This window comes from Mirounga angustirostris, unplaced genomic scaffold, assembly GCF_029215605.1.
Source record: "Mirounga angustirostris isolate CCGP_5_RB_7025 unplaced genomic scaffold, mMirAng1.0.hap1 SCAF_4, whole genome shotgun sequence".
Lineage (NCBI taxonomy): Eukaryota > Metazoa > Chordata > Mammalia > Carnivora > Phocidae > Mirounga > Mirounga angustirostris.
The window spans coordinates 100,510,967-100,533,827 of NW_026991712.1; the positions used below are offsets into that span (position 1 = coordinate 100,510,967).

Sequence of the window (22,861 nt, forward strand, 5' to 3'; positions counted from 1 at the left end):
CACAACAGAACTGTGGTTCTCATGATACTCTCTCTCCTATGGGAGAGTTTATAATTTAAGCAAATAAGTGTGCCAGGTGGTGATAAAGTCTCTGAAGAAAAATCAGTCAGGGAAAGAGGATAGAGAGTGATGGAGGTGGGTTGGTTTTATTTTATATAAAGTGATAATGGAAGGTCTGTGGTAAGATCACATTAAAGACAGACAGCTGAGGGAATTGAGGGAGCAAGCTGTGCCAACATCCCAGAGACGACAGTTCCTGGGAGAAAGGCCCTCAGATGAGACCGTGTTCCGCATGTTCCAAGGAACAGCAGTAGCCCAGGTGGCTGAAGCAGCATGAGTGAAGAGAAGCAGCGAGCGTGGGGAGCTGGTGAGCCACCGCATCCTGTGGGGGGCATAGAGAACACTAGCTCAAAGGTGGACTGGGTGAGTAGAAGAAGGGACGTGATCTAATGTAAGTTTTTCACAGCTCGTTCTGACTTCTTGGGAGAAAAGTTAGAAGGCTACTGCAGTAATTGGATTGACAGAACATGATAGTATTTGTAGAGCTGGTGAGGAATGGTCAGATTCTGAATAAATTTTGCAAGTAGAGCCAAGTGGATTAGATGATGAATTAGATGAAGGATGTCTAAGAAAGAGAGCAATCAGGAGTGCTAGGTTTATAGCATGAATAACTGCCTGAGTGGTGAAGATTGTCACTGAGATGGGGAGGACAGGTTTGGAAATCATGAGTCTATTGGGACATACTAAATTTACAATACTTCTCAGTTTCCAAGGGGCTGTGCTGAGGAGGGAGTTAGATATATGAGGCTGGCATTAAGGGGAAAAGTTGAACTGGCCGTTAGCATGATGCAAAGGAATCTATAAGGCTGTGGTACTGAATGAATTCACCTAGGGAATGGATGCTGCTAGAGGAGAGGTTTGAGGCCACCTCTGGTGACTCCCACATTTAGAGGTCAGGAAAATGAGAACCAGGAGAAAGTTTTGGACATTTAGGAAAAGAGCTGAAGGTGTGGAAGAGTTGTTTGGGAGGAGGGTGGGAGTAAATTGATTAGGGGAATGTAGTAGGATTATGCAGTATCCCAGGCTCAATTGAAAATTAGACTATCAGTCTAGTTCATGTTTAACTTCTTAGGTCAGGTACAACGTCCATAGCAAGCTAAATTTAACCAGGTTTTTTCTTCTTCCAGAAAAGCACAGTGGAAGAGGAGAGTAGAGAGTAAGGGTATATGCAGAGAAGTGATTCTTATGATGGTTTATGGAGTGTAAACTGGGTAGGAAGGGAAGTGAGGACATGAGAGACATAGGCTGTTCAGTGGATGGGCAGACCCAATGGGGTTGAAGAAGTCCTTGAAGGAATGAGCTGTCAAGGTAGGGGGTAATGGTCAGAGAGCTGATTGCTTGAAATTAATGCTATAGAGCCTTGCAGTTGTTGCTAATGAGAAGGTCTTGGGATGTGACCACCAGAGTAGGGAGCTGAGCTGGGATGGAACACAAGATTACTGGAAGTCAAGGAACTGAAAGGCCAGGCTATTGGGAGGATCATCTGCACAGATACTGAGATTGCCAGAAGTGGATAGTGGAGTGGTAATGGAAAGCAAGATGGCAGGCCAAGAACTAAAATTCTCAAAGAATGAAGGGGATGATCCATAAATTGCACAAATACATAATTGATCTCAGGGACCTAGAATCTCTATAACGCATTTGAGGGATATTTTTATCAGTCCTGTATCTCCAAAATATTGCCTCCCCCCCCCCATTTGGCCAATAATGTTTTTTTCTTACTTTCAGAAGTATTTATTGCTGAAACCTTTTAGTCTATACTTTAAATATGTTAACTTGTATTATGTCTTTATATCTCTATTCAAGTATAAAATCTTTAAGATAGAGAAAATAGTATCTGCTTTTTTCTTGGTACTCATTATATGGATAAACAATTGACTTTCAATAAATATTATTTGTTGATGAAAAACTATTATTAGGATAAGTTGTGCTTAATTATTCTGTTCTATCCTTGTAGTATTTCATGGCACCACTAAAAAGATTTCTGACAGCAGCAGAATTTGACTCAGTATTCATCAACATTCCTGTAAGTAAAAATATGCTAGCTAAAATTGTGGTATACTTCTATAAAATCCCTATCTTCTTATTGGGTTCCAGATTCCTATTTAATATTTTCCTGTATTCTTGAAGAATTTTAACTCTATTTTTTGCCTCCTGAGTTCTTATATCCTTATTTTCTAGAAATAAAGGATATGTCATATCTTCAGCCAAAGTCAGTTGAGATGCAAGCTGAACATGCATGGATAAGATTCATGTATTATCCTTAACTGCTTGTCAGGAAGAGGTAGTCTAAGTTAAGGAATCCCTGGTGCCGCTGTCTGTCTTGTGGGAGCCCCCTTATGGTCCGCTCCCTGCTGTCTTGCTAGTCCAGCCCCTCAGCCCCATCCTATAGATGCTGTCCTGTCACCTCAACCCCATCCTATGGACATTGATTTCTCCACTTCCTTGGCCTCTGCTCTGTGGTGCTTTCTGCTTCTGCTTCCAGTTGTACTAACCTTAACTCCCATTTCTGAAATGCACTACTTCCTTATGATTTAAGAGTCCATTTTAGTGGTTAGATGTGAGGAGCTTTTTTTTCAAATTTATGTAAGCATTTTGAATTTCAGAGCCCCTTCCAATTACCTTATAATCTTAAAGGATAGTTACCTAGAAGCATTGAAACAAACCAAATGCTGTGCCCAGTGAGGTCATAGTAGGCAAGATTCAAGTTCTTAAACCTCTAAAACTGGCTTGGGTTTTAATAGATGGCTCATGGATACACTAAACAGCACAAGTTTGCTTGTTTCACCTGGAAGTTCCCTACTATTTTGGTTGTCATGTTCAGTGTCTATGTGCATCAGTTTGAGGGTTATTGTCCTTGTCCCTGATTTTGGCCAGAAAAGATATTCTCATTGATTCATAGCATAGCAGGAAGAAAAAAGTCACAGTATCAGGTGAACATTTAGCATAAAGCAAATCACATATTCTCGGAAGATGAGGCTCTTGAACCACCTCGCTGCTGTCGCTGTAACATAGGATGCATTTGACAGTCCTTAATCTTACAGCTTTAACATACTCTTCAACAAAATGACAGAGCCAACATATTCCCGTTTCCTTCACCCTGCTAAGGAAAGGGCTTGGCTGTGAAGTCAGTGTGGGCACCAAGGTACAGGGAAGGGATAATGGGAGAATTGGCACTTTGATTAGAATTTCCTCATTTCCTGGCTGTGACGTGTTGTTTACTGTCTGACTGAAAATTACTTGCTTATCAGGAAAAGGTGGAATTCTGACTTCTGAGTTGCTCTAGCAAACTGCCTAGTACAATTTATCTGCTCTTTATTTATGCCATTAGTTGTCTGGTTTCAAGTAATTTAGTGTGATTATTGTAAGCTTAGCACCAGGACACCACTAAATGACCAAAGTGCAAATCTACAATTTTATGTCCCAAGGACATGAGTCATTACTTTATTCTGTCAATAAAACATTAAGCACTTGGATAGTTTTATTTTAAAAATTAGAGTGATTATAATGAAAATGAGCTGTATATATATATATTTTTTTAAAGATTTTATTTATTTATTTGACAGAGAGAGACACAGTGAGGGAGGAACACAAGCAGGGGGAGTGGAAGAGGGAGAGGCAGGCCTCCCGCTGAGCGGGGAGCCCGATGCGGGGCTCGATCCCAGAACGCTGGGATCTGAACCTGAGCCGAAGGCAGGCACTTAACGACTGAGCCACCCAGGCGCCCCGAGCTGTACATATTTTTATATAAGGAATAAATTACCCTTTAATAAATAGTGAGATAATTTCCATCCCCCCCCCCCCACAGGACACTGACGATTCAAGTCTGATCTGAAAGTGCTGTTTTCTATGCACTTGGCCTGTCTCCCTCCCCTTCCCTCCCCTTCTCTCCTCTTCTCTCTCCTTCCCCCTTCTCCCCTTTCTCACTTTCCTTTCCCTCCTCCCCTTCCTCCTGTCTTTATCTGTGGTAGCATGTTTATATATTGAGGGCATTCAACATATCTTTGAAAGACAAGTCTAGCAACTGTAGGGATTTTCAGTTTGGGTGATTTTTTTTTTTGGTCCTGATTTATAATTTCCTTTGACATGTTTTTTTGTTTTTTTCTTTCCTAAGGAGCTTGTAAAAGTTCATCGGAACCTAATGCAAGAGATTCATGATTCCATTGTAAATAAAAATGACCAGAACTTGTATCAAGTTTTCATTAACTACAAGGAAAGGTAACTTTTAACTTTTAAATGTTGCGGCTATCACTTTGTGATTATAGTGAGGGTTAGTATTAAAATTGCTCATAAGTAACTATTAAGATATTGCATAGGTAGTAATTAGAACATGGGACAGTTAATCTCAGGGTAGTAGTTTGAGCTCTTTATGTAATATCAAAAAAAAGGGAAAAACAAAAACAAGGATCCAGAGTTTTGCACTGCAAGTCAGAAGGTTCAGGTTCTTTATCAGACCCTTTACCCCTGATTTCTGTAGTTTTCAGGAAGTCATTTTAATGCTCTGAGCCTCCTTTTCTCCATCTGTAAATGTTAGGAGTATATTAGCTGGTGCCTAGTGCTTGGTCCCACTCCCATATTTTATAATTCTCTCTTTAAGGCAGTTTTCCCTTCTAAGTTTGAAAAAAAAAAAAAAATCTTCTGACCAACTCATGTGTGTTAAAGTACCAAGAAATTTCACTTAAAATGTCATTCTCTCTTTTTAAATCAAGCACTGGAGTTCCTAGTGCTAAGAAGTGGCTAATGGATTGCTTTGCATCAACGACAGTTGGATAAACATGAACTCATTAGTAGTTTTTTTTTTCCCCCCAATGGAGAATTAAAAGAAACAATAAATTACCCAACCTTTTTGTAAAACATCTGTATTACTCCACAGCTCCCCTTCCTGAAGCGGCCTCAGACTCCATGCAGTGCGAATTCTCTTCCATCTGGCACCGTTCAGGCCTCTCATTCATTCCCAATTTTCAGGCCTCTCATTCATTCCCTGTATTTTCCTTAATTAAAAAGCAGGAAAGAGCAGGAGGTTTATTAATGAATGGAGTCTAAATAAAATTGTAGTGTAAAGTAAAACTGTTTTGGAGTGTGCATAAATAGTAAAAAGTTGATCTTTAATAGGAACATAAACAGAAATTTTTAATTTTGTTTTTGTGACATTCATGTGTACTTGATGTTAACGGTCATTAAGCCAGTTTGTAAAATCTGTACGTGGAATTAATCCCATTCAAATTTAGAAATAAAATTTGATGTACGTGGAATTAATCCCATTCAAATTTAGAAATAAAAATTAGCCCTTTTAATAGCATAATGTGAGTGACCCTTATTCTGTGACTGCACGTGTGGTGTGCGTTTAAAAGAAATGAGAAAGCGGAGGTTCGGAGAGATGACTTGTAGTTTGCCCAGGGTCACGTAGGTAGTTAGAGACACAGGACAGGTGAGATTTGCTCTGATTTCCCCCAACTGTGGTTGTAAATAGATGGGAATTCTGCCTCTTCCCTTTCCACTTTATTCTGGCTTTTTTTTTTTTTTTTTTTTTGTCTTACGAATCTCTCTCCCTTTCAGGCTGGTTATTTATGGGCAGTACTGCAGTGGAGTGGAGTTGGCCATCTCTAGTTTAGACAACATTTCTAAGACAAAAGAAGATGTGAAACTGAAATTAGAGGTACCTGTTTATTTTTTGTTTGGTTGTGGAATAAAGTAAGATAAACCTTAAAGAAGAGGAAGGAGATGGTGGATGGGCAAAATGGGTGAAGAGGACAGGGAGATACAGGCTTCCAGTTATGGAATAAATAAGTCATGGAAATACAAGGCACAGTGTAAGGAATGTAGTCAGTGATATTGTAATAGTGATGTAAGGAGACAGATGGCAACTACACTTGAGGTGAACACAGCATCGTGTATAAAGTTGTCAAATCACTAAGTTGTGCACCCGAAACTAAGGAAACGTTTTGTGCCAACCATACCCCAAAAAAGAATAAGAACAAAAGTAGATATATTTCTTTTCAAGATCAGTGCGATAATAAATTTCCCCATGTATGCTAAATATAATTTCATGTCAACTTTATAAAATATTTTCATAGTTAGCTCTATAAAATATTAATGTGTTTGTAATAATATAACAGTAGTAAAATCTACGACTTATGGCTCTGTGTTTTACATGCATTATCTCGTTAGATCCTTATGACTCTGTGAGATACGTACAATTAATTTTCTTCCCTTATGGGTGAGAACACTGAGGTTCAGAGAGATTATGAGTAATTTGCCCAGGGTCAGCTAGGTAGAAAGAGGGACAGGATAAGTAGGATATATGGAGATAATGTACATGTAGATTAAAAATGGTTATTAAAAATATAAGACATTTAGGGTCAGGTGTATAAAAGGGGCATGAATATTGCCCGTAAGAGGGAAGACAAGACAGACACAAGTAAGATTAAGTCGTATGTGACAAGCAGTAATAGGGCTCTATGAGTAAGACTGATTACGTCAGTACAGGTAGAATGTGGGAGATTTCTCTGGAGAGGTAGTATTTGAGTTAGGTCACCAAAGAATGGAGTGAGTCTTGACAGGTGAGGTTCCATGGAGAGCATTCTGACCAGATGATTTGGGAAAGTTTGAGAAATGGAGAGTAGGCCAGAATAAACATTGCACATGGTAGCAATGGAAAATAAACCTGGAGATTGTGGGGTTTTTTTTTTTTGTATATCATTTCTTTTTCACAAGAAGAGTGTACTTTCAAAGAACTTTTGCAAAAGATTATTTATATGTTATATGAATTATTGTCCCAATTATATTACCCATATGTTTGGATTTTCTTAAATGTTGGGTAGAGATACATAGTCAGCTCTTAAATGGCTGTGTTTGGCTTAGTTGACTCTCTAGTGTCCCCTTTGCTGTCTTTGTTCAATTTAGCAGTGAGGTCAGGTGATGAGAGGGAAAAAAGAGGCACATGATTTTCAAATTAGAACTCTTTCATTGCTTTAGAGCATTTGGTGTGATTTCATAACACCCATAATGGAAAAATATTGGTTAGAAAGTTTACCTATCAATAGGCTATCAAGCAACCATACTAACTATCATGGATCTTTTCCCCTTCTTACAATCCTCTGATGATGCGGACTCTACCTGCTGGTGGCTTGAGTCACTACTAACTTATACCCTGACAACCCTGTTAGTGTAAAGGGTTCATGCTCCTTTTGGGAGAACAGAACCTCAGAAGCATAGAGCTATAAGCTATCTTGATTCAAATTAAAATATGATGGTAAGACAAAACTTGACAACTTACACAACTGGTTCCTAACAGAGCTACCATTAGAGCTGTTTTTTTGTTTGTTTTTTAACAAAGATATAAAACTCTGGCTCAAGATAGGAGTCTGCAAGTCGTCAGTCAAACCTCCATTATACTCAGCATCGTTTAGATGTTCCTCTCCCTTCCTTCAGAGTCATGGTCAATGTCCTGCCTGTGACATACTCTGGGACTCTAGGAACATTGTTGTATGATCATTGTCTGAGGGAAAGAGAGAACCTCTGGCTGAGTTTGAAAGGCTCAGGGCAACGGGCTGCTGGCTGTCCTTTTTTGCCTAAAAAGTCACTACTTCTGACCAGGGCCCTGATTTGCAAGTATTGAATCAGACACTTAACTGTGACACCTCAACAGATACTCTTTGCTGGGACTGTCCTCTGCAACTGCTGGCATGATAAAGGGAAAGCTGCCCTATTCTCTGTGTGTCTCTGCCTCCTTCATGTCTTCAGTATTTTGTTGTTGTTGTTGTTGTTGTTGTTTTTTAGGAGAAAGCGTGTGTGTGGGGGGGTGGGGCAAAGGGAGTGGGAGAGAGAATCTTAAGCAGACTCTAGCACCCTGAGATCATGACCTGAGCCAAAATCGAAAGTCAGATGCTTAACCGACTGAGCCACCCAGGCACCCCATGTCTTCAGTTTTGTGGTTACTTTTGCTCTTGGTGATTTTATCTTTTTTCTTTTCTACTTTGGAACCAAGATAACATAGGGCAAAATGTGACAGAGTCTCTTTGTCTTGTCCTGTAAGCTAGCTCATCCCTATTCCTTTATTTTCTTCTCAGTTAGAATTGGAGTTCATCTAAGCATGTGATTGGATGTTTTGGAAGACTCATTTCTACCCTTTATTTACTTTCAATGCTAATAAGTATTTCACAACCTCAGACTCAGACTCCTCCCCGGTTGAAGGAAATGCCAGCAATGTTAGTTTTTTTACTTCCTGAGCCTGTAATTTAGAACTTCAAGGAACTAATTCTTTCCCCCACAGTTTTAAACTGACTTCTATAACATAACAAAGTGAATTTTAAATGTATAACCTTTCTCTTCCTAACACTATGTTAAGATGGTATATATATATAAAGTGTAAGATACAACCTCAGTTCCAAGGAGCTTAAAATGCAGCTAGGGAAATGAGACTCATTCATTATAATAATCTTAACAGTTTAACCTCCTATTTGAGACTCATGATCCAGAACTCTCCACAATCTGTAGAAACAGGAAATGAGTTGAAATAGTTATTCTTCCCAGTGAACTGCAGCAATTGACAAGACATGAGCTAACTTGTCCAGATGTGTCCCCAGTTCTTGCTTGAGACCTCTAGTCAAATACTCATTAAGTCACTACGGTCATTAGAGCTAATGGTGTTTACTTTATAGGTCCTGATAATATATCCTTCCGTGTGCCAGAAAAGCTAAGTGTGGGCAAAGGGAAAACAAACTCATGAACAAAGCAGTATTTTCTTGAATGCAACTCTTTCTAGGAACTGGAAAATTCCTTGGTCTGGGATATGCAATTGAGGATTTTGGACTTAGTTTCTCACTAATAATAATAATTTTATGGAACTTTATTTTTTACACCTAGGTCATAAAAATATGTGAGAAACAGTAAAATCAGAAAAGCAACTTGTTCAAGGTTACACAGCCAAGCTTTGATTTGAAGTCACGCTTTGATAGTTCAGAGTACTTTCCTCAAAGTCATAGTTAATGGCAAAAGAATGGACACAAGTCAATACTATTTTTAGATAAACTTTTAAGAAAGGAGAGTATGAGATTAAAAAAAAATAGGCTTTTGAAACTTTGAATCCAATAATGGGTTTATACTTTAGCAAATTTTTGGAGTCAATCATTCCGTTTCATTTAGTTTCACAAGTATTTATTAAGCAAGTACTAGATTCTTAAAGCTGTAAAAGATACGGTATATTGGGGAAGATACTGTGTACAACAACAGTTAAAATGCCCACAAGGCACAGAGAGAGCACAATTTTGATTGGGATTATCACAAAAGGCCTAGATGTATAGTTCTTGAAGAGGATGATAAATTTTATTGGAAACTAGACCAAGCACATGGTGGTTGGGGAGAACAGAATGAGCAAAAGGCATGCCCATGAGGAAGGCACGTGGCCGGTTTGATGAGTAGGGACTCGTTCTTGATGCTGGGCCCACAGGCCGGGGATGGCGGTGGCCGTGATTGGTAGAAGGTGGAACTATAAGGGTAAGTAGAAGAAGACCCTAGAGGGCCATTAGAGAAAATAATTTTCATGCATAAAATAGTTCTGCTTAATGAATCATTTTGGAGTTGAAATGCTACAAGGTTTGTCTTTTTGGTTTTTAATTAGATACTTTCTATTTTTCAGGAAGGATTATTAAGAAGGAAAATAACAAGATATTTATTATATAATAGTTTTGTTTATGGCCTCTGCATCTTTTAATGCTTGCTTTATGACTTCTTTTGATAAAATTAACAAAGTTTTTAAAAAAGTTTTTAAAAAACATTTCATTAGGAATGTTCCAAAAGAGCAAATAATGGAAAATTCACTCTTCGAGATTTGCTTGTGGTTCCTATGCAACGTGTTTTAAAGTATCACCTTCTCCTCCAGGTATGTAACTTAAAACTGTCAGTTTATTTGTTCATTTTTCATTTAACAAAGTATTCGTGAAGCATCAGTTATGCTCCATATACTCTTTGGTGCATTGTGATTTTTCAATGATTAGCTAAGTGGGAAATAACAGAATAGCTGGAAACTTTTTCTTTTAGCAAAGATGATTCTGTATCTTCCGCAAAGTCACTTTTTATGTCCTTCAAACAGAACTGGCTCCCCCCCCCCCCCAAAAAAAAGGCAAAATGAAAAGATCCCTTTAACCAAGTCTTCTTTGGTTAGCAGGAATCATTTATTAGAATCTGAGTGCTGCAATACCCCTGATTTTTGGCAGGTTAAGTGTTTTGGACCTTTTGCCTTATAACCATAAACTAAAAAGAATTCTGTCACATTCCATGTTGCTTTCTGCTATAGTGAATTATAATAAGACTACATTTATTTTGAAGTGATTCTTGTTATAACCACAAAGCTTATGGTTTCCACAGTTAGTCCTCTAATGAGGGTGGAGAGTCTTATAAATTTAATTTGATAGCTGTACCAGGAGGCTCATTAGTTCTGCTCCAAGGAAATGTCTTACAGTATTAGTCTGTCAACTCTGCTGATGCTTGTGAAATGTCATTTTAAAAAGATCTACTACCTGTATGTGAAATATAATTTTGAGTCTGCTGTGCTTTAACATCTCGTATATTAAATTCCTTGAGCTGTAGTTGCAAAATTATTAGTCATCTCTATTTTTGTTCTACTGAGAAATCAGAAAAATTCAAACCCTGATTATTTCTTAAAAATGCATTAAAACATTTATAAGACCTAAACTCAAAGCAACTTAATCAAATTGGATTTTATGAAAAAATAATGAGGACTTAAGCAATCAGTTTCTGAGACATCACGAAACTAAAAACATGTCCAAAATAAGATAATAATTTATTTTGTAACTTTGGTATAGTCAGTATCAATTGAAGAATTTAAAAGGTGCAGTTTTCAAGAAACATCTATTTTGGTCATTTATAAAATTCTAAAGAGACTTATAAAAGTTTAAAATATGACTATACCTTTTTGAAATTCAGACTTTTTTCTTAATCCCTCTTCGATTGTTTTATATTTTAAATTTCAAAAGAATGTTTAGTTTTATGATTTTTTAAAATAGGGAAATTTTTATTTGGGGTAACACATAGAGATAAAAATTCTAGAAATGTTTTCCCATCTTGACAGTGTAAAGTAGAACTTGTCTAACGTTTAGACATTTGTTGAATTAATGTATGAATTTGAACATTTCCTACTTAATGCTATACTTTAGTGGGGAAATAATTTTTGAAATACTTTATGGTTTGAAATCACAGATTTATAAATTTAGAATATTTGAGAGTGGAGGATTTGGAACTTTGAGCATAATTTACTATCATTAATAAAGGAAAAGTAAGAGTAAAAGAATATTACTTGGACAAATTTCTTGTATTTAGCAAACCTGATGGCTGTATGTCCTCTTTAAAAGTAGAAACGCTACTTGTGCTACACTCAGCAAAAATTTTTGAGCGGCTCCCCTGTTCAACACACAGTGTTAGACATTCATGGTATAAAACAGCCCATGTCTCCCTGCACTGATAATGCTCACTGTTTAGATAGGGAAAATGAAACGTACGCTTCTAGGTACCATACAATGTGATAGGTATACAGAAAGTATGGAGGTAGTACAAATAAAGGCCTAGTTAATTATGCCTGGGGAGGCTGGGGACTTAAGGAGGCCTCTGTCCTAGAAAGCTTCACTGAGGAGTGATTCTTGAACTGGCTGTGAAGGGAACAGTAAGAGGTTCAATAGGTGCATCAAAGAGGAAGCGCTTTCTAAGGAGAGCAAACAGCATGTCTAATGGGATCAGACATTAGAATGTATTTTGAGAATTGCAGTTAATTTAATGTGAATAGAATATAGATTGTTTGGGTAGAGTGGAGAGAGAAGTTGGGAGAGGTTTGCAGAATTCAGACCATGCAGGGTCTAAGAGGTATGGATGACAATCTGAAGCTTTTGTGGGCATCACAGAAATCTGAATAGGGTAGAGACAGGATCAGATTTATATATTAGAAACCTAGCTCTGATGTCAATAGAGTGAATAGACTGTAGTCCAGAGAGGCTACAAGTCAGAAGCCAATTTATAATAACCCATGTGAAAAAGAGTAAGGACTTGAACCAAAGTAGTGGCAGTGAGGATGGTTTCCAGGGAAAGGATCAAAGTCCATATCACCAGAACATAGTATGGGAGAGGGGCACCTGGGACACTTTTTAGGTTTTGGCTTAGGTGATTCCATTGATGGAGGTACCATCATTCAATAAAACATAAACGGGAACTGGAGCAGGGTTGTGGGTGAAGGTGCCTTAAGTTTGGAATTGTTGGGTTAGATGGGCTTGTGAGATACCCAGGTGGAACTGTTTAGTTGGACAGAAGAGTCTGGGACTCAGGCGTGAGTTCTGGGTTTGAGCACATTCCTTTGAGAGTGATTGTCTTATAAGGTGAGTGTTGATGTTATGGAGATGATTGTGATAGGATTTGTAGAGTAGGTACACTAAGAATAACAGAAGACTAAGGTGAAAATCTAGGGAATGGTAACTTTCGAAGGTACAGATAAAGAAGAAAGTATGAAAGACTGGTCAATTGGCAGAAAATTTAAGATGGACTAACCAACAATAATAATAGCAACAAACAAAAAAATCCTAATGTCCCTGAAGCCAAGGGAGAGGAGTAGTCATCAGAATCAGTTGGCAATGATGGGATCTTTCATGACATTTGGGAAGGATGTCAGTGTAATGGCAGGGGATAGAATTCAGGTTCATCTTTGAAAGGAAAGTGTTTCCAACCATTGTCTCCTGTTCTTTTGGTGTCTAGTTGGTCTTACAGTTTGAGATTTTTTTATGAAAATAGAACCTAGTTAAGTTGCATCAGATTTATTACATTATGGTGCAAATAGTGATAAAAATGGTTTATTTTTAAAAAATGTTTTCTTTCTTATATTTTGGTTTTAATTGATGAAAATAGTACTGAACTGTATCTTCCAAATAGGAATTGGTCAAACATACCACTGATCCTATGGAGAAGGCAAATCTGAAATTGGCTCTTGATGCAATGAAGGTAAGGCAAATGTATCATTAAGTTCTTTGTATTTTTTATTCCTGCCTAAAAACAACAGACTACAGATTGCTAATACATATGTATGATATGCTGATATAATATATAAGTATTTGTATAGTTTTGTATTTGGTGGGGAGAGCTGGATATTTTTTTTAAGATTGATTTATTTATTTTAGGGGGAGAGAGTGTGTACGATTCGGGGGAGGGGCAGAGGGAGAGAATCTTCAAGCAGAGTCCTGAGCTGAGCACGGAGCCAATGGAGCCCCACACAGGGCTTGATCTCAAAACACTGAGATCGTGACCTGAGTCAAAATCAAGAGTAGGACGCTTGATTGACTGAGCCACCCAGGCACCCCAGAGAACTAGAGATATCTATCTGTCTGTCTGTCTGTCTGCTATCTATCTATCTATCTATCTATCTATCTATCTATCTATCTATCTATCTATATCTAAGATTTTATTTGAGAGAAAGAGAGGGAGAGGAGAGAGCACAAGCAGGGGAACAGCAGAGAGGGAGGGAGAAGCAGGCTCCTCGCTGAGCAGGGAGCCAGTTGCAGGGCTTGATCCCAGGACCCTGGGCTCATGACCTGAGCTGGAGCTGAACGCAAGTGCTTAACTGACTGAGCCACCCAGGCACCCCCAGAGAACTGGATATTCTTAACTGAAATAGATATCCTTGCATGGATTTAATTGTTAGACAAAGATACATAAAACCAAGAGGTGTATTAAAATAACTTGTTATTTATGAAAGTATGACAACTTTTATAACCACTGGGAATGATTTAATATAATGGTTTTATTTCACATTCTTTTTGTGGTTACTAATAGAAAACTGTTGGCTTATTTGCAACGACATGGATGAAATAAGTCAGTCAGAGAAAGACATGTATCGTTTGACCTCACTGATATGAGGAATTCTTAATCTCAGGAAACAAACTGAGGGCTGCTGGAGTGGGGGTTGGTGGGAGGGATGGGGTGGCTGAGTGATAGACATTGGGGAGGGTATGAGCTATGGTGAATGCTGTGAATTGTGTAAGACTGTTGAATCACAGATCTGTACCTCTGAAACAAATAATACATTATATGTTAAAAAAAAAAAAAAAGCAGGAAGGGAAGAATGAAGCGGGGGAAATCAGAGGGGGAGATGAACCAGGAGAGACTATGGATTCTGAGAAACAAACTGAGGGTTCTAGAGGGGAGCGGGGTGGGGGGGTGGATTAGCCTGGTGATGGGTATTAAAGAGGGCACGTACTGCATGGAGCACTGGGTGTTATACACAAACAATGAATCATGGAACGCTACATCAAAAACTAATGATGTAATGTATGGTGATTAACATAACATAATAAAAGAAAGAAAGAAAGAAAACTGTTGGCTTGTGTAAGCAGCAGGTCAGCTAGTGACCTCAGAACACTGGTGTGACTTATTTTCCTCAAGTGAGGCTATCTGCCACGTTGACCTCCGTGGATACTGTGCATCAGCACATGTGGATTTCAGTTTGGGTGAAAACTATTTCTATTTTTAGGTAAATCTGAAAATCAAGAGCTACAAGTAGATAAAAGCAGGGTTTTAAACATATTGGGCAATCTGTAACACCCCAATTTCTACATTGTGCTGCATGTTGACTATGAAAGGAATATTTGCCCCTAACTTAAAACAAGCAAACATTTGTTTTCAAAACAAAACGCCAATGTGACTGTACCTCAGAACGAGGTTAACAGTTTCTCTGCCTCCCTGTGCCGGGGTCAGTGCTGGCTCTGCTGTTTAGCTGATTTCAGTAGCCTGCCAGGAACCATCACACAATTATTCGTTACTCTTTTCCAAAGTCATACCAAGTTTCCAATTTTTTAAAAAAATCATTTATAGATACATCCTATGAAAAGTCAGACTTTCATTTAGAACAAAGTTAGGAACTGCTTTTTGTCCGAGTTCTGTTCCTGCTGTTGCAGATGAATTTAAGAGGGTGAAGAAAAAAAGAAAACCCAGAAAACAGGAAAATCTAGAGCACATATAATAAAAATAGCTACTTACAGTATGGAGAGATTAGCTAATGTTTCCTCAAATACATGAAAAGACATTTTAAAGTAGGAGAAGAAGGCACGTGGAGAAATGTGTCTAGCATTGTTTGTTCACTTTTAATTCGTTTTAGTGCTCTGAGGTTTTTCTCCTCTCCTTTGCTTCTCCTTCATTAACTCTTTAAAATTGAACTGGCTGGCTTGACTGAAAGCTCTCAGGAACTAAGACACCAACTGGTTGCAGAAAACAGTCCTATTGGACTCACTGTCTAACTTTTAGTTACCTTTTTTCTCCCTGCTAATCCTTCATTATTGTGTTATTGACCTTATTCTAACCCGTGTAAGAATGTGATTCTCCCAAGGTCAGTTATTAACGTGTTTGGAATTTGCATTCTCCTGACCTAGTTTCCTCTTGTTCTGCAGGGTGGCAGATTTTTTTTTGTTTTTTATCCTTGCTCTTCTCAGAGGTGTGGTAAATGACAACTCTTTAGTCTTCCCAGCTGTACTCCAGACATTTTAAAATTGCTTTTGAGTTGCAGCTTTGATTGATTGGACGTTCATCTTATTGTCATTTAAAAGTTATGGTGATTACTTTTACCGCTAATGAAATTAATGATGTGTTTTCTTTCAAACAGTTTTCATCTCTTCTCCAGTCTTATCATGACTTCTTTTTGTACCCTTCTCTTTATTCTTTAGGACTTGGCACAATATGTGAATGAAGTGAAAAGAGATAATGAGACCCTTCGTGAAATTAAACAGTTTCAGCTCTCTATAGAAAATCTGGTATGTAATTATCCTGCTATCCAGCTTCCCTAACTCACAAATCAGAGGACATCCTACAAGTTGTTTTTGAAGAAAAGATAGTTTACCTTGAAGTTTCCATTGTCATAGGTTTTTTTTCTGATTCTTGTTTGGCAGCACCCACACGGATGTCTCGTGGCACCTGTGATATGTGTGTCATTGTCCAAGGACTTTCTGCCTTTGCTTGTCCCTCTCTCTTTAATCACACTATGCCTCTTCCCCTGGCTGTACAAATTCTAAACACTGGAGTTCATTTTTTTCTTTTCTTTCCCTTATCCCACACATACTCATGGCTGATTCCTGTTAATGTATTCATTTTATATATATTTACGGGGTGACTGCTGAGTGCCAGATGTTTTGCTTGGGGCAGGGGCTGTAACTATGAACAGCATGGTCTCATGGTTGAGGAGGCAGTAACAGGAGAGTTTAAAAATGCTCTACTGAGGGGCTCCTGGGTGGTCAGTCAGTTAAGTGTCTGCCTTCGGCTCAGGTCATGATCCCAGGGTCCTGGGATCGAGCCCCACGTCGGGATCCCCGCTAAGCAGGGAGTCTGCTTCTCCCTCTGCCCCTCCCCCTGCTCATGCTCACTTTCTCTCTCAAATAAAATCTTAAAAAAATAAATAAAAATGCTCTACTGAGATTCATGCTGTGAACAGGGTGGGGCAGCAGAGGATACTAAGGAGAGTCCTCGTTTAGATGAGATGGTTAGAAAAAGTCCGTCTCAGTCCTTTGCCTCTTGAACCTGAAGCATAAGAAGAATCCAGTGGTGCAGGGACCTGGGGAAGAGGATTCCAGGCAGAAGCCACAGCAAGTGGAATGGCCAGAGATGGGCCAGAACCTGGGGGTGTTCAAGAGGTTGAAAGGCAAGAGTGGCTGGGTGAGTGAGGGGCTCTGAGGTGGGAGGGGGGTGGGTGGGAGGACTGTGTTCCCCCAGCCTTATAGGCCAAGGCATTGAGCTGGGGTTTTACTGGGATTACAATGGGAAGCTTGTAAAGGTTTCTCTAGGAGAGTCATTCTGATTTACATTTCAAGAAAACCCTTCTAGCAGGCAGGCCAGTCAGCAAGTTGTTGGAGGGGGCGCCTTAGAAATCATTAGGTCTGGGGCGCCTGGGTGGCTCAGTCGTTAAGTGTCTGCCTTCGGCTCAGGTCATGATCCCGGGGTCCTGGGATCGAGCCCCACGTCGGGCTCCCTGCTCGGCGGAGAGCCAGCTTCTCTCTCTCCCTCTGCAACTCCCCCTGCTCATGCTCTCTCTCTCTCTGTATCTCTCTGTCTCAAATGAATAAATAAAAAAAAATCTTAAAAAAAAAAAAAAAAGAAATGGTCTAAGGGCGCCTGGGGGGCTCAGGCGGTTAAGCGTCTGCCTTCGGCTCAGGTCATGATCCCTGGGTCCTGGGATCGAGCCCCGCGTCGGGCTCCCTGCTCGGCGGGGAGCCTGCTTCTCCCTCTCCCACTCCCCCTGCTTGTGTTCCCTCTCTCGCTGTGTCTCTCTCTGTCAAATAAATAAATAAAATCTTTTAAAAAAAAAAAAAAGAAAGAAAAAAAAAGAAAGAGTTGGAGGCCTGGATGGAGCTGTGGGTGGTGAAAATAGAGTTGCACGTGTGAAAGAAAGACACTTTTCTTGGTCGAGCAATTTTATTGCCGCTTTCTCTGCAACATCTTTTCACATGTACAGTCACGTCCCCCTTTCAGGACCTCATCTGCCAACTTTTCAGTCACCGAAGCCTCCGTCCATTCCTTCACGTAGTTGTGTTTCCAGATGGCGGACTTCTCGATTCATTCTCTTTCCCAGCCTCGTCAGCATTTGCCGTTGCCTTCAAGATTCAGTCAGCATTCCTTAGCATGATATTTAAAGCCCTCAGTGATTTGGTCTTAAACTACTTTCCTGAACTCTTCCAGCTAGTACCTGCCTACATACTTTGTGGCTCTCCTGCTGTGTTGTAAGGTCTCTAATTTGCCGTACATTTTTATCGTTCTGCCTTTGATGATGGTAATATCAAAGCCTAGGATGTCTTCCCATTATTTCCTATTCCTTCAAGATCCAACTAAAATAATTCTTTCCCTAATCTCCCATTATTACTTTCTCTTTGTAATTCCATAGCATATTGTCTGGACAGCTGTTTAACATTGTGTGTGTGTGTGTGAAATATATATGACATTTACCATTTTTAAATGTACAATTTTGTGATGTTAAATACATTCATATTGTTGGGCAGCCATCACCTCTTTCCATCTCCAGAACTCTCTTCATTTTGTGAAACTGAAGCCCTTGTACCCATTAAACACTAACTCTCCATTCTTCCCTCCTCCCAGCCCCTGGCAACCACCATTTTACTTTCTGTCTTTGTGAATTTGACTACTCTAGGTGCCTCATATAAGTGGAATCATGTAATATTTGTCCTTCTATAACTGGCATATTTAGCATAATGTCTTCAGTGTCCATCCTTGTTGTAGCATGTATCAGAATTTGATTTTTTTAAAAGAATTTCCTTTTTAAGGCTTTAAAATATAACATTGTATATACCCCACATTTTGATTATTCATTCATCTGTATATGGACACTTGGATTTCTTCCCCCTTTTGGCTATTGTGAATGATGCTGCTGTGAACATGGGTGTGCAAATATATGCTTGACTCCCTGCTTTCACTTCTTTTGGTTATTTACCCAGAAGTGGAATTGCTGGATTGTATGGTAATTCTAGGCTTAATTTTTTGAGGACTAGCCATATTGTTTTCCACAGTGACCGCCCCATTTTACATTCCCACCAGCAATGCACAGGAATTCCAATATCTCCACATCCTCAACAACACTTGTTCTTTTCTTTTCTTTTCTTTTTTATCTATTTTTTTAAATATCCATCCAAATGGAGTATCTTATTATGCTTTTGACTTTGTATTTCCCTAATGATTAGGGATATTGAGTATCTATTCATATGCTTTTTGGCCATTTGTATATCTTTCTGAAGAAATGTCTATTCAAGTCCTTTGCCTATTTTTGAATCACGGTTGCTTGTTGTTGAGTTATAAGAGTTCTTTATATATTCTGGATATCAATTCTTGTCACATGTTTTGTTTGCAAGTATTCTCTCTCATTCTGTAGGTTGCCTTTTCACTCTGTTGATAATATCTTTTGCATAAAATTTTTGATTTGGATGAATTTCAACTTATTGGCCTTTTGCTGATGGTGCTTTTGGTGGTATATCTAAGAAATCATTGCAAAATCCAGTGTCATAAAACTTTGCTCCTGTGTTTTCCTCTAAGGGTTTTATATTTTTAGTTCTTTGATCAATGTAGTATACTGTATAAGGTAAGGGTCCAACTTCATTCTTTTGCCTGTGCATATCCAGTTTTCCCAGAATCTTTTGTTGAAAAGGCTACCCTATCCCCATTGAATGATCTTGGTACTGTTTTCAAAAATCCTTTGACCATATATATGAGGGCCTATTTCTTTTTTTTTAATTATGTTAATCACCATACATTACATCATTAGTTTTTGATGTAGTGTTCCATGATTCATTGTTTTCGTATAACACCCAGTGCTCCATGCAGTACGTGCCCTCTTTAATACCCATCACAGGCTAACCCATCCCCGTACCCCCCTCTGCTCTAGAACCCTCAGTTTGTTTCTCAGAGTCCATAGTCTCTCATGGTTCGTCTCCCCTCTGATTTCCCCCCCGCTTCATTTTCCCCTTCCTGCTATCTTTTTTTTTTTTTTTACATATAATGTATTATTTGTACATGTCTGTGATTCAACAGTCTTACACAGTTCACAGCACTCACCATAGCACATACCCTCCTCAGTGTCTATCACCCAGCCACTCCATCCCTCCCACCCCCCACCACTCCAGCAACCCTCAGTTTGTTTCCGAGATTAAGAGTTCCTCATATCAGTGAGGTCGTATGATACATGTCTCTCTCTGATTGACTTATTTCGCTCAGCATAATACCCTCCAGTTCCATCCACATTATTGCAAATGGCAATATTTCATCCCTTTTGATGGCTCCATAATATTCCATTGTATATATATATATACCACATCTTCTTCATCCATTCATCTGTTGATAGACATCTTGGCTCTTTCCATAGTTTGGCAATTGTGGACATTGCTGTTATAAACATTGGGGTGCATATACCCCTTCGGATCCCTACCTTTGTATCTTTGGGGTAAATACCCAGTAGTGCAATGCTGGGTCACACGGTAGCTCTATTTTCAACTTTTTGAGGAACCTCATACTGTTTTCCAGAGTGGCTGCACCAGCTTGCATTCCCACCAATAGGAATGGTGTAGGAGGGTTCCATGAGGGCCTATTTCCAGCTGTTCTGTTCCATTGGTCTAGAAGTCTGTCTGTATGCAAGTGCCACACTGTTTTGATTACCATAGTTTTTTAATAAGGTTTGAAATAGGAAGACTAAGACCCCAACTTTGTTCTTTTTTCAAGATTGTTTTGCCTATTAAGGGTCCCTTGAGATTCCATATGAATTTTAGGATGAGTTTTCTTTTTCTGCAAAATACATCATGGGGACTTTAATGGAATATCTGTTTTTATACTTTCTTACAGCACAGTTAATTAATTACATATCTGCTTCCTTTATTAGGATATAATCTCCTAGATGTTGGTGATCATTTTCAGTCAATTCTTTTTCCCCTTAACACTTTGTACAGTAGTTGTTCATAAATACTTAATATTTTTTAGTGTCTGCCTCTGGGAAAATGGTTCATTGTGTTTAATCATTAAGTCATACTTTTCATTCTTGAGATCTTAGCTCAAGGAAGCTGTCCTTGACTTCCTAGAACAAATTAAGCCCCCGGCAATGCATGTTTCCTATACTCTTTCTTCATGGAAATTTCACATTTATAATTATATACTTCTGTAAATCCCCCCCCCCCCCCCCGCACTGGGCAGGGGCACATTTTGCCCTATATCTACTACCATGTCTGGCACATAGTTCGTGCTTAATAAGTATTAGTTGCTGTAACTTTGTTGTCATTTGAATTCTTCCATTTAATTCTTGCTTTTGGAAGCTAACTTCCCTATGAAGTTATAAGTAAAATTAATTAATGTCCTCAGTATACCTCCTAGGCTCTCCAAGGACAGATTGTTTTTGAAAGTGAATCATATAGATCTGAGCTTTTTAGACTAAGTGTGCTAAAAATGTAAAATGATAAAACTTGTAATGTAATAAAGTAGTTGTCCCTAGCAAATATCCTTGCTAATATTTATTTCTGTTTTTACATGATTACGAAAAGCTGAGACATGTAAATTTTATATTTTAGAACCAACCAGTTTTGCTTTTTGGACGACCTCAGGGAGATGGTGAAATTCGAATAACTACCCTAGACAAGCATACGAAACAAGAAAGGTGAGAAAAGAGCAATACTTATTTTCATAATAAGTGGTTAGTATCAGAAGATTGAGAAAACAATTCTAGGACAAAGGAGGGAAGCAGAGGAAGAAAAACAAGGGGACAGACCAACCTATGGTTTTCTACAATTTTCTCATAGATATGTTAGGTCTTTTCCTCTATGTTTTGGTATCTGTTGATTTGTCTAAGTTCTTAAGAGGGATATGATAAATACAGAATGTCAGCTGAGGCTCAGAGGGACACACTGAAATGAGAGTAGAGATAAAGTAATAGACAACACAATTGTTTGATTGCTTTTTTTGGTATACATTTGAAAACAACTAAAAAGACAAAATACCCTAAGAATTAAGTCTAAGTGGGAATCATTTCGCGATATTTTCTTGAGGGAAGTTCAGGTTAGTGAGCTTGGCCTGGTATCCCGAATTATATACATGCGATTGCTAAACTGATTGATTTGGTTAAAATGGCCATTTTCCGGAAACTTTGAACCAGGAAAGTTAGCCAGCAGGGGGCAGTGTCAGCTCTTCCAACTTGATACCAGGCTCTACAGGTAGCTCCCAGGAGAGAGATACCCTTTTCAGCCTCTCCAGGAAAATAGTCTTTGAAAGTGATGCAAGTATTAGAGCTATGTGACTGTATCATTGTCATTATCATTATTTTAAAATGTATACATGTTAATTCCTGAGAATTTTCTAAAAGATAAAAATATTGGTATTGGATGATAGGATTACAAGTTTTTCTCCCCCAGTTACACTGTTGTTAAAAATTAAGAGAAATATCAACACATAAATATAACCATAATTTTTCTAATTTGCATTTTGCTCATATGCTGCTCAATTTGTGTTTCAGGTGGTCCATAAAATCACGAGGAGCGACATAGAGGGTAAAAGTGCAGGTTCCACAATTAGATCTGGGTGTGAATCCTGCTCTGTCCCTCATTAGCTATGTGACCTTGAGCAAATTATTTAACTTCTCTAATCCTCAGTTTCCTCCCCAATAAAATGAAGATGAAAATAATACCTCAGCAGATGGTCCTGGGGATTTAAATTAAGTGAGTCATTTTGTGAAAGGGATGGACACTTCTCAACACATTCTGGCCGACTCCTCGAAACATCAGAAGTTCACTGCTATTGTTCTCATTAGTGTTCTGTAAATGTCTAGGATTTAAACTGAAAAAAAAAAAAAAAATTGCTCCTGGACACTTTAAAGTGGCTTATCTCAGTTGTTCCTTACAGCAACTCTGTAATGAGTATATTCTTACTATAATTTTGCGTATTTTTTTAAATGAAACTAAGGTAGAGTAAGGCCATTCATTCCGTAAAGTAGTGCCAGGGTATGTATAGTTCATTCTTTTCAGCGTGCAATACTGCCTTTGTCTTTAACTCAAAGAAACAAGTGTGGTTGGTTTAATTAAGTTTTACCAAGGAAAAGTTAACATACATGCTTGCAAACCATTTTAAATCTCTCTTTCTTTCTTTCAGGCATATCTTCTTATTTGATTTGGCAGTGATTGTATGTAAAAGGAAAGGCGATAACTATGAAATGAAGGAAATCATAGATCTTCAGCAATACAAAATAGCCAACAATCCTACAACTGATAAAGAAAATAAAAAGGTGAATTTTTGA

At 38.6% G+C, this 22,861-nt stretch overlaps 1 protein-coding gene across 1 annotated transcript in view; it reads left to right on the plus strand.

Annotated features, from left to right (window-relative positions):
• VAV3 (vav guanine nucleotide exchange factor 3) overlaps positions 1-22,861 on the plus strand; it is a 359,026-nt gene that overhangs the window by 179,574 nt on the left and 156,591 nt on the right. Inside the window, exons 7-14 of the mRNA XM_064588729.1 lie at positions 2,018-2,086; positions 4,175-4,278; positions 5,617-5,716; positions 9,845-9,940; positions 12,988-13,056; positions 15,768-15,854; positions 21,147-21,232; positions 22,717-22,849. Coding sequence (XP_064444799.1) covers positions 2,018-2,086; positions 4,175-4,278; positions 5,617-5,716; positions 9,845-9,940; positions 12,988-13,056; positions 15,768-15,854; positions 21,147-21,232; positions 22,717-22,849 — 744 coding nt within the window. The remainder of the gene's footprint in view (positions 1-2,017; positions 2,087-4,174; positions 4,279-5,616; positions 5,717-9,844; positions 9,941-12,987; positions 13,057-15,767; positions 15,855-21,146; positions 21,233-22,716; positions 22,850-22,861) is intronic.